Source organism: Canis lupus, chromosome X (assembly GCF_011100685.1).
Source record: "Canis lupus familiaris isolate Mischka breed German Shepherd chromosome X, alternate assembly UU_Cfam_GSD_1.0, whole genome shotgun sequence".
Classification (NCBI taxonomy): domain Eukaryota; kingdom Metazoa; phylum Chordata; class Mammalia; order Carnivora; family Canidae; genus Canis; species Canis lupus.
In genome coordinates, this window is record NC_049260.1 from 43,247,482 (window position 1) to 43,259,875 (window position 12,394).

The window sequence follows — 12,394 nt, forward strand, 5'->3', positions numbered from 1 at the left end:
AGGTTCTTTGGTAAATAGATAAACAAATATATCCATACAATGAAATACTATTCAGCAATGAAGAAGAACAAACTTGATTCACATGACAACTTGAAAGAATCTGAAAGCCTTTATACTGAGTTTAATAAGCTTATCCCAAAATGTTACATATTCTATGACATTCTTGAAAGGTCTAAACTGTAGGGATGGAAAATAGTTCAGAGATTAGAGTTAGGGTTAAGGAATATGTCTTTAAATCAGGAATGACTCAAGAAATTTACTGGAGCAGTGGAAACTGTTCTGAATCCTGATAGTAGTAGTGGTTACACGAATGCCTATATGTGTGAAAATTCACTGAATCATACACCAAAAAAAGCAATTTTACTGTATAATAAAAAAACAAGACAAATTGTATTCTGATGGTAATTCACTGGCCTACAGGATTAGTCTAAGCTTCTTAATATGAATTACAGAGCCCACTCTGGTGGTAGTTCCTCAGCAACAGGGCTGATTCCTTCATAAAGCCTAAGAATGTCATTTTTATGTGGGTAGACTGAAATGTGGTCCTGAAGGTCAGAACTTTTCTTTTGGGCAGCCCAGGTGGCTCAGCGGTTTAGCACCACCTTCGGCCCAGGGCATTATCCTGGAGACCTGGGATTGAGTCCCATGTCAGGCTCCCTGCATGAAGCCTGCTTCTCTCTCTGCCTGAGTCTCTGCCTCTCTCTCTGTGTGTGTCTCTCATGAATAAATAAATAAAATCTTTATAAAAATACTTTTTTGTCTTTCAGATTTTAATATTGGAGAGTCAAGGATTTACAAGATCTGAGTTCTCACTCTGGGTTAGCATTTTTGTGGAATCCTGGTCTAATACAGTCTCAGTGACCTACCTATGAAATGTGACCAATAACTGCCCCCACCCCCAGAGTCCCTGTTTGGCCAGAAATTGAACTGATTTTGATCCTAATTGAGCCTAACCCATTTTTTCATCTGAACAAAACTTCTTCCCACCTCAAAACGTTTTGGAACGGAGAGGAGTTACATGATAAATGTCTTAGTGGGGGGCAGATTTTATTTTCAAACGTTTTTCAAGGTGCTTTTTGCACTTATGCATCTATTTAGCAGTCTGGGCTGTACTCCTCTACCTCATTTCACCTTTCCAGTAACTAATTCATTTACTTGAAATCTGGATCCTGCATAAAATTGAATTCTAGAACAATTACAGTTACAGTGGTAGATATTTCCCCACAGGATTGCCTTGAGTTGTGGTTAGATTTTAGAATTTTCTGTGGTAGCTGTTTCAGTGTTAGGATTATCCCGATGGAGACTCTTGGCTTTGTGCTGCTGCTGTCCTCTTAACCTTCTATCCCTATGTGCATGGGACTTATTTAGAGTCTGGATGACTACCCAAGCCCACCTCCCATTTCCATTCCTGTTTGTTTAACTCCCCCCATGCTGAGGTAAATGATGAGACACTGGTGTTTATTACATTTATCCATTTATTAAAATATTTTATGAAGCAAAACTTTATTAATTTTGAGGACTGGTGTTCCATTTTTTTGGGGGGGAGGAGGAATAGGCACACTTTATAGACCTTTTCTTTCTGCTTTTTTTCTATTACCCCTAACTACCCTAGTTTCCTCCCCCAACCAGACCCTGGCCCTACTGTTTATTTGCAGGGACCTGTGAGGAAACAAAAAACACAGAAGAGGAAACAGCATGGATTACAGATTAGCAGACAGACAAATGCAATTCCATAAACCATATAGCCAGTCAGGGTTCTTCACAGGATGGAATGGTGTTCGTGGGTTTGTTTGCTTTGGTATCAGTTTCTACCCCTTATGAAGCTAAAATTCTTCCACTTGTGTCCCAAGGGAAGATGATGTTGACCCTAACTGATTCTTCTGATCAACCTATAACCTAAGTTATTAAGTTCAAAATGCCTTCCTTATTCTTACCCTGCCCTTTTAGACACAGCACAGGCCCTTTTGGGAGTGGGGATTGAAAGCTGCTGGCCTCCTGTAGTATTGATACCAGAAGCACTTGATGGCAGTCCAAATCTATTGGTATTCTCTTTCCCCATGATTCTTCTGGTTGGGAATTGCCCACTCAACCAAACCCTCAGAAAATACTACCAAAGATGCAACCAAACCCCAGAACTTTGGCTCTTAATGGCATCTCTGAACATAATTAAGATGGATATTTGGTGTCTGGTTCCACCACCCGAGCAACTATATTACTGAAATCAGTTAACAATGAAGCTCTAAAAGCAGCTTATGCTTCTAGAGGGTTAGCCAACTCCCTTGAGAAAGAGATCACCACTTCCTGCTTTGTTTCTAAGATAATACATTTAAAGTGCTCAGCAAGCTGTCTTCCTTTTGGGGAATCAATTGGTAATTAGGCAATTTAGGAGGTAACCGAGTGGTTTGGTAAGCCACACCTGCTTCTGGGTATCATCAGCTATCAATTCTCCATGAGTTGACTTCAACCCCAAATCCAAGTGGTTTCATTCAATATCATTCTGACTCAGGGTGAGAGAAGAGGATGGGTGAAAGGGAATCCAGATAGTACCACAGAGCAACAGTAGCATTACAATATACAAAGACAAATATCAAAGTAAGCACAAGAGATGGAGCCCTATTACAGTTTACTATCATCAGTGATAAAGATAGAAGACACAGCCCTGCTTAGGCACTGCCAAGATAAAGCTACCCTCTCCCAGGACTTCCTTCTGTTCCCTAAAATTTGCTCATCTGGAAATTTTCCATTTTGAAATAGCTCTTCTGAGAAAATATGTAACTTGGTTCCCAACTCCGTTAGTCACTATGTGTGCAAGTGTTAATGCGTCAACCACAGAGGAGCCAAGTTGGGCTGCAATGGTGACCTTGCTGATTTGATCTAATACCTTCTCCTAGGAAGAAAGAGTGATGCAGAGAAAGCCAACAATACAGCAACAGCACATTTCCCACTCAAATACATACAATAAGTTAACATATTCTGATGCTTAAATAAGTTTTAAATGTTTTCTCTCATCTTTTTCCATTAACTTTCTTCTCTAGTTGTAGAGCTAGGACTTTTTTGTTTGGCACAGCAATCAGACATGTAGGGACTATCCCCTTGTTAGTATTTTTCTCCTCACCCCTGCAGAGGTGGAACACAGGTGGCTGGTTTAAGTAGGCAAGGCTGGTGGAGTTCCAGAGTTGAGAACCAGTGCTTGGAGTCTGGATTGTGCACCTCGATGAACCAGCCATTGGACTGAGTCAGGAATTGAGCACGCTAAGTTTGTCTGAGAAGTGGGGAGAGGCCAGTTTTCTGGCTTTCTCTTGATAAAGGGGAAGGGACACTTATGAAAGGTCTGAGTTAAAGGGGGTGGAGTGGGAATACAAGGCAGACCAGAGAGAACCTCTCTGGACACTAGTATTTGATTAGATTTGCCTGGCTGTGGGTAGGCATTCAAAAAATGTGAATAGGGATTTGGGGCAATTTTGGCCTAGTTTGTTTTCATGAGAAATTTCAAAGAACCATGGGACAAGCAGAGGCTTTTAGCCTCCATTTCTCTAGGCCCATGTTCTTTCTGATCACTCTGGATGTCCCTCTGTACTCAAAGGAAAGGAGCAAGATGGGAGATTCAAAGGTCATTTGAGGACTGACCCAACAGCCTGTCCAGAAGACTCAGGCCAAGATGGAGCTTGTGGGGAAGGCCTAGGTTGTGACTTGTCAGGCAGTCCCTAGCTCAGGCATCTAAGTCACAGAGCTCAAGGCCTGGTTGCTCCATATAGTCTTTACTGGAGAAGGGGACAACACAGTTTGTGGCAGTTGCTGATGTAGAGTCCAGGATAAATAGAGCAAAAAAGGCAGAATGCCAGCTAAGCCCCCTTCTCTAGGGCATTGGTGTTTTTGTTCCCCCTTCCGTGGCCTGGCTCAGAATTTTACGGTGGGTGGGGGAAGAGGCGCATCAGAATCAGCTGGGCTATAGGTAGATCCCAGCCACTTCTAAGATGCTGAAAATGCACCAAAAGATCAGAAGCTCCACCAAGAACTAGGGCAGTTGGTAGAGGCATGTATGTGTGGGAGTGGGGGATGGGATCAGGGTGGGGAGGGATTCCTGGGTTAGCACAATAAATAATAGGGTCACTTAGAGGTTGAGTTGTATTTTCAGTTCTTAAAAAGAAAATATATATATATATATACACACACACACACACACACACACATCTTTATGTCTCTGTACATAATCTATACTGCAGCACAGCGGCAAAACATTTAGTTAAAAAATCCAGCGAGAATACAGGCAAACACTCCATGGCGGCATGCAGGCTAAGGTCAAGGCAGTAGCAGGGGATCCTGTATAGTTGCCATAGAGGTGAGCTCCAACCAGTGGGCCCATCCAGCCACCACAGCACCACCTGGACATGTGCAAAGACGTATATGCACACATGGAAAAACACAAAGGGTTTGCAGAGAAAGCAGCCACCATGTCTCCAAGAAAAGATTTCACATGGTTATTATAATGGGCAAATGGACAAGCCCCCAGGACCTAGTTCTCATCTTAATAAAGCCAAGTAGAAGAGACCTCCTGAAGTTACAAGTTGCAACTGGCAGGGATTGGGGTAGAAACAACCAAGCCTGGCTGTCCCCACCCCTCTCCTTATCTCCCTGAGAGTAATTTCTTTCTTTCTTTCATTCCCTAACATCCAATAGTTTCTCTGCTCATCAGAGAAAAGGGTTCCCAAGTTCCCCGAAGAGGTGAACTTTCTTGAATCCTCTGTAGATCCCAGGCCATTCATAATGAGCTTATCCCAAGTAAATACTGTAGTTGCTCAAGCTGCACAGAGAAGGAGAACTGAACAAAACAACTCGGAACAAGAATCTTTGGCCAATGAGAAAATGTAAACCTCTAAGGAGACCTGATTGAGTCCAGGAAAAGCATATTAGTGTAAAGAATTGGAGGATCTTTCTTAGTGGTGTTCATGTTTGCTCTGAAATAATTTAGTCTAGCCTATAGTGAGGTTTTCAGAGTTTTGCAGTGGAATTCTAAACATTGTGAGTTCTCCTTCCAGCTTTTAAGGACTACAGTTGAAATCCCGATGATGTTGGAGGATCATCATCTTTTGCTTCATCTTCACGATTTCTGTAATGCCACAAACGTCCTTTAGAGAAAAAACAAGTATGGAAATAATGTTAGCACACTGAAGATGCCCAAATGTATGGACCCTAAAGAGAGCCAACAAAGAGCCTGTCAGGAGACAGACTAATTTGTTCCTTTTATACCAACTACCTCTGAATCCTCAAGAATACCAGCTGATACCATGTGAGCCTATCACAAATGGATGAGTTCTCAGAACCTGACACTCCACAGAACTTGTGTTGACCCCTTCAGAGCCTTCAGAAAGACTTTCAAACACCATGGTCTCTGAACTGGAAGACTCTTAGGAAATCAAACCAGTTGAACCAAACTTAAGAAAACAGCTTGATCCAAGAAATTCTCTCTTGGCATCTGTGCAAATTCTCACTTCCTCTGAAACAAACAGCCACCCTCCAGCCCTTTTCCCCCCATGTCAATTATTGGTATATCTCTCAAGCTTCCATGTTATCTAGGTCCCAAATTTAGGATAGACCACTGACATCAGAATTGGCATAACTGACTACTCTAGGAGAACTTTTTTTGAGCCCCACTAACATCAATAATGCTTAAGTCCAACTCCAAAGAAGGGATTCAAATAATGGATTCAAATAATGAAACATAGAAAACTTACATTTCCAGGGATTTACAGATAAGGAATAAAAGTGTTCAGATAGGTCATAGAAGCTATTCTTTACCCTGTAGCTGCCCAGCACTGATAACCCAACCCATCTCAAACAATACTGTTCTCTGGAGCACAACCAAAAGTTTGTAGCTGTATTTGACTGTGAGAGTGATCTAAGTATGCCTATTTTGCCATACTTTTATCAACCAAGGACATGAATGGGCCAAGCAGAAAAGTGACTCCCTGTTTTCATTTTTCTCTTCAGCTATCCATATCACAGAGACCACACAGTGTGGTTCCTTCTCAGGTTCTTCCCACTGTCCATATCACTTTTTAACTCACAGTTTGTCTAAGAGGCTGCTTGGCATTGTCTAAGGTTGGGTCCCAAGCCATCTCCTCCTCCATCACCACAATATCTGTGAACATTTCTAATGGGAGCTCTAGGTCCCTGGGAGGTACCTGGGTTGCTGGGGGAGTCTTCATGACTCCTATTCCTGTGGGTGGGGGGCCACTTACCAATAAAACCCTGGACTCTTTGGCCTGATTTAGGCTTATCTTCCTCTTCTAGCTTCGTCTTCCCCAATTTGGGGAACTTAACTTTCAATCTGATGCTTCTACTGTCAGTGTCTGAAGATTTTTCCTGGGAAACCACAGCAAAAGGAAGGTCAAAATCAGTTGCCTAACATTCAGAAACAATTCCTGGAGGCTTGGCAAGTTGGTGAACAAGGATGGCAGCAGAAAGTAGGTATATTTGCTATCTATCCAAGTGTGGGAGATTATTCCCATGCCCTAGGAAGGTAAATGATCTTTACTAAGATCCTACTCTGTGCCACATTCCTTGCTAAATACTTTAATAAATATTCTTATATAAACCCCCAAACAACCTTGTAAGGTGGCTGTTATCACTCCTATTTTAGAAATGAGGAAGTGATGGCTTGGAGAGGTAAAGTATTTTTCCTGAGGTCATATGGCTAGGGATTGGAAGTGTAAGACTGCTAGGATTACACTGCTAACTCATATGGCACCTCTGCATGAATTAGAAAAAAAGCATCTCTTCTTTCAGACATATGGTTTGATGAGCTGCAATACACTTCCTTGGACAAATACCTTCAATATAAGGAAGAAGCTGCTCCCAAGCCACCTTCTTCCCTGTCTGGAATGCAAAGGGGGTTCTCCACACATAGGTTTTAATTATGAATGTGGGTTCTTTGCTGTCCAGATCATGCAGGCTCTTTAAATCCAGCTTAGTCTTCCAACCTCCCAACCCTCTTATTCCTGCTAAAGTGTGCTTATTTTACCACTGATTTTAGTAAAACATAATTCCCAGGTTAACTTTGTTGCCAGAAAGTCCTGCCAAACACATTCCAGGCAACTTTGGGATTTTAATTTCTTCAAGATATTTATACCTCCAATCCCCTCCATTAGAGAAAGAGTATAAACCTATCCTCCTCCTCTTCCTGATCTGATGTCCAAAAATGACAGCATCCCCACAGCTATATTGTAGCCACTGCTGCCATGACTTTCTTTTAAGCCACATACCTGCTAAGGGAAGGCATTGAGCCTGCTATCTTCCCAGAGTGGGAGGGACAGGAAGCAGCAGAGAGAGATGTTTTAACCACCCATATGGCCCAGACACCAACTATTTAAAACAGATGTTAGCTGCAAACAACTTGTATTGGTCATAATGGTATGTGCCAGGTAAAATCCAGTTCCTAGTAGCAGATATTGGGCAGGGAGTGGGAATTGTGATCAGAGAACAGCATAGAAAAAACCAATCTTGCTTATTCTTTCCCAGTCATCTCTTGCCACAGAGTAGCTCTTCTTTTCGGTTATTTTTCCATGATCATCCAGTTTTTCAATATGCTTTCTGTCATGTCCTGTCTGCTTATGATGAGGAGAGGGCTCATTTAAGCTGAAGCTGAAAGCCACTAGTGGACACCTGCTACATCAGTCCCTATGTCCCGGCCCACACTGGAAGGAATCAAGAGAAGCCCTCTTCCTTTTATTTTCTAATCCCCAGTTAACATACCTTGGGAACAAGGATTGAATTCATCCAGTTGATCTTGGATAGCTTTTCAAACTCCTTATTCATGGTTTCCAGGGCAGTTTGCAGTGTGGCCTCATCCTCAGGATTTCTCAGCTGGTAAAGACAGGAAAAAGAATGAGTGTCCAATGCCTAACACCCTTCATAAACCCTGGCTCCCTCCCACACTCTTAGTCCTTGCTAGTGGCCATGAGACCCCAGGGTGCCAACTTGTATTTCCTTTGGCCATGGGGTCAGTGGAAAGTGTAACTAGCTCTTTATTTGCTCAATAGGGAGATTCAGGAAACAACCATATTGTGGTGATTTCTGTGGAGCTGGGCATGCTCACAGTTTGGCAAAGCAGAGAGGCCTTTTGACCAGTATGAATTAACACTTAAGTTATGCTCCTACAGCTTAGGGTCCAGAAAAAGGGTCTTACTCCTGATCCTCAAGTCCTTGGAGACATCTAAGTGTCCCTCTAAATAACAGCTACCAATTTCTAGTCCATTCTGTATGCCAGTCATTGTGCATATGTGATATCATTCTATCTTCCCAATAACTTTATAATACTTTACAAAGTACTAGTCTCATTTTATAGGCAAGAAAAGAGACTCAAAGTAGTTTGATGCTCAGGATCACATACCTAGACAGAAACTCAGATCTGTTTAACTCTATAGCCCACCTTATATAACACATTGCCCAGAAAGGATATGTGGGGTGGCCAGATGCTGGGGGAATCTTTATTAGACAGTTACCATAATGTAAAGGCTCCTTTGTGAAGCAAGGAGAAAGCTGGAGAGAGATTGGCTCAACTTTTTCCTTTCTGTCAAAGAGGGTCTGCCTCCCCAAGGCTGTGCTTTAGCCCCTATGCTAGTCACTCTTTGTAATTAATAAATGAGATCCAGATGGCTTGTCCCACAGGTTCAAGAAACAAAGCTTAAGCATTCCCTAATAACCCCCAGAACCCACAGGATGAACTCTGTACAGTCCATGGGAGAGTTAAAATGAATTCTTCTGGGGCCATCTCTAACTCAGAAGAACCAAGTCCTAGATCAGCATCATAGCTGAGTTAGTTCATGTTCCATTAACTAGTGACCTGAAAGAACAGATAGATGTGTGTTTCTATCATCAGCCCTGACATGGTTTTCAGCCCACATATTTTGGCCTCACCTCTCCTTCCTGTCATATACTTTACTTTAAATCTGGCACTTATGTAGCTTCTAGCTGTGCATGGGCTACTTGATGCTCCAGCTATAAATGGAGCCTTGCCAACAGTCACAGATGGATGGCAGGTGAATAGGTGGGGGATTTGGTTGGAACAAGGGTTGGGATGTGAGAGAGAAATAAGTCAGTCCTGACAAATAATTTTTTGATTTACAACCAATGATTTAGGACAGTACAGAGTAGCCCAGATGCACAGGACATGTGTGTGCACATGGCAGTAGGATGGGGGATAGCAGGTGTCAGGTAGAAATGGCTATCACTTCAAGGGAGAAAGGGGCAGGGAGTCCATTGGGGGTATACTTACCAAAAATGCTCAAAATGGATTTGGTAGTCAAACCCAAAGCCACAGAGAAGAAAAAGGGATTTGAGGCCTTGGAAAATTATTTCTAATCATAATGAGAGAAGAATAAAATGGCTTCCTAATGACTTCCTATTTAGCATCCAGAGACAGGCTCTGAAAAATTGTAGGTGGTGTGTTTGAGTCTCATGCTCTATCCTCCTCTCCTTCTGTCTCTACTGGAGACTTTGTCCAGAAATCTCTGAGGTAAATATGTGGACTGACTCAGAGGATGTCAATCCTTATTTCTTGGTTCCTGTTCTTTTTTTAAAAGAATGTATTGGGCAGCCCGGGTGGCTCAGCGGTTTAGCGCCGCCTTCAGTCCAGGGCCTGATCCTGGAGTCCCGGGATCGAGTCCCACGTAGGGCTCCCTGCGTGGAGCCTGCTTCTCCCTCTGCCTGTGTCTCTGCCTCTCTCTCTCTCACTCTGTGTCTCTCATGAATAAATAAATAAAATCTTTAAAAAAAATAAGTGGACTACTATTAACTCTTTGATTTATTAAAAAAAAATAAAAGAATGTATTAATTATTCATGAGAGGCACAGGGAGAGGCAGAGACATAGGCAGAGGGAGAAGCAGGCTCCCTATGGGGAGCCTAATATGGGACTTGATCCCAGGAGCCTGGGATCATGACCTGAGCCAAAGGCAGATGCTCAACCACTGAGCCACCCAGGTGTCTGTCTTGGTGCCTGTTCTAATACATCACTGGCCATAGCATAATTGAGGTTGACAAATAAAGAAAGTGGGAATGGGATTTGCTTCATCATAAATCTACATCCCTCTGTCAACACTGAGCTGCTTACTGCCCTCCTTCAAGGGGAAGAATAACAACATCAAAATGAAATAAGCTTTATTTCCATGTCACTTCTGACAGCCTTTCTGGAGATACATGATTATTCTTAGTTAGCTGCTGCCTGCCCCCTATTCTTATTTGGATGGATGTATGTGTGTGTGGGTCCTTATCAGGTCCTTACCCTATGTTAAGTGTGGTATATCCTCAGTTCAGGTTGCTGGTTGGCACAAACCAATTTTCATGCCATGAGCTTCAAGAAAGCCTGACTGGCCATGAGTGGCCAAGCTCCATGTTTCCTGCTGCTCAGACTGGCAAGGCCATTGAGCTCTGCCTATATATAGAGAGTACTTCTGTTGCTGTTGTTTAAGGCTGAAAGATCCTAGCTTGGGGCTCAGATGCTGGGACAGCCTGTCATGATTGCCTTAGCCACCTGTGCAGTGTGTCAATTAGATGTGCAAACGGAAAAGGGGAAGTGGATGCACTTCTTGCAATATCAACTCAGAAGCCCCTCTTCAAATAAACCTTAATTAGATGAGAGGCAAGAACAGCACCTGCCTCAGGGCTTTAGCAGCAAACCCAAAAGTGGGGTGGTCATGATCAGTTGACTCATCAGAGCATACTCATCCAGTATGACTATGGGCTTTGCATTATGAGAAACATTAAACTATTCTTGTAGTTCAAAAAACTGAGTTTCAGTTCATTTTCCCTAACACTAATAAAATCTACCATCTATCAGGCTGCTACTATGTGCCAGGCCAGGTATGCACTTAATATATAATAGTTAATTTAATTCTCACAACAACCTGGAGAGGTAGAGACTACAATTACTATTTTATAGATAGGGAAACTGAGACCCAGATATGTGAGGTTACTTTACACAGCTAGTGTCATGGATTCAATTGTGTACCCCCAAGAAAGATGTGTTGAAATCCTAGCCCTCAGTACTTCAGAATATGACCTTATTTGGAAATGGCATCATTACAGATGAGGTCATACTGGAGTAGGGTAGGCCACTGATCCAGTATCCTTATAAGACAATGGTCAATGGTCATGTGAAGATGAGAAACATAGGAGGAATACCATGTGAAGATGGAGGATTGGAGTAATGCATCTACAAGCCAAGGAACACCAAAGATTGCCAGAAAGTCACCAGAAGCTAGGAAAGGGCAAGGAAGGATTTGCCTACAGGTTTCAGAGGGAATATAGCCCTGCTGACACATTGATTTCAGGATTCTGGCCTCCAAAACTGTGAGATAATAAATTTCTATTGTTTAAGTTACCCAGGTTTCAGTACTTTGATACAGCAGCCTTAGGAAATGAATACAGTTAGTCTGTGGCAGATTGGGAATTTAAACCCAGAGCTTCCTATTACTGTCTTCCCACGTGGTGACAGAGGTATATGGAAACTTGAGAGAAATGGAGTGGCTCAAAAGAGCTCACCCCTTTCTATTGAACCTGTGTTAGGTATGATGAGAAGACCTTACTTTTGATTGGGCTGGTCTGGATCCAGGAGACATTTGCCAAAGGAGAGGGGAGAGATTTTCTTCAAGGATATCATACTCACTATGAATTAGCATAACCTGTGAATTGATACAATCAATGACAACTCTGGGTGAGGATGACACAGCAGGCACTGCCAGGTAAGCACCTGGCCAAAATGCTCCTACATGTCTTCCAACACCCTAGAACCAAGCATTGACCATGACCATCTTCAAATGGAATATTTTGCCCTCCCTCATTCAACCCCCTCCACTCACCAAGTTTTCATCCAGGAAAGCTTTAGTGTCATCGTAGAGCCCTTTAAGACTAAATGTAACATCTACTGCATCATTTCTGCTTAGAGTCTGAGAGAAGAAAGGAGAAGGAAGGAAGGGAAAGGACAAAGACAGAGGAGTTGTTGGTTAGTAAGCATGCAGCTGTCTTCTCTGTAGGAAGGTAGGAGCAGGCTAGTAGGATATGGCTATAGGTGAAAAAGTAATATTCAAAATATAGCACAAATATTACAGCAGGACATCAACCAGTCAGAACTGACAGAACCAGAGCTGTCAACTACTGGTATAGTTGTATTGGTGTGTCCTGTGAAGTGGTTGGCACACCTTGGCATTTGGTACCATTGATTGACTGGTGTGGATATAGTGAAATAGGAAATATGTAAACCAGAGAGTAAATCTGAGTCTACTTGTTGCTGCTACACTAAAACCACCTTTCCCATTGTAGGTGGGGTTAGGCCCAACCATCTCTTTTTAAAACTCCAGGGTTTTTTTTTTTTTTCATATTATATTACATTTTATTTAT

General features: G+C 42.5%; 1 protein-coding gene across 1 annotated transcript in view; it reads right to left on the reverse strand.

Moving 5' to 3' along the window:
• Positions 1-1,478: 1,478 nt before the first annotated feature.
• The window catches only part of DGKK (diacylglycerol kinase kappa), a 97,687-nt gene continuing 86,771 nt past the window's right edge, over positions 1,479-12,394 (reverse strand). Inside the window, exons 22-25 of the mRNA XM_038588790.1 lie at positions 11,857-11,943; positions 7,753-7,863; positions 6,240-6,363; positions 1,479-5,126 (exon numbers count right to left, since the gene is read on the reverse strand). Coding sequence (XP_038444718.1) covers positions 5,047-5,126; positions 6,240-6,363; positions 7,753-7,863; positions 11,857-11,943 — 402 coding nt within the window. The 3' untranslated portion in view covers positions 1,479-5,046. The remainder of the gene's footprint in view (positions 5,127-6,239; positions 6,364-7,752; positions 7,864-11,856; positions 11,944-12,394) is intronic.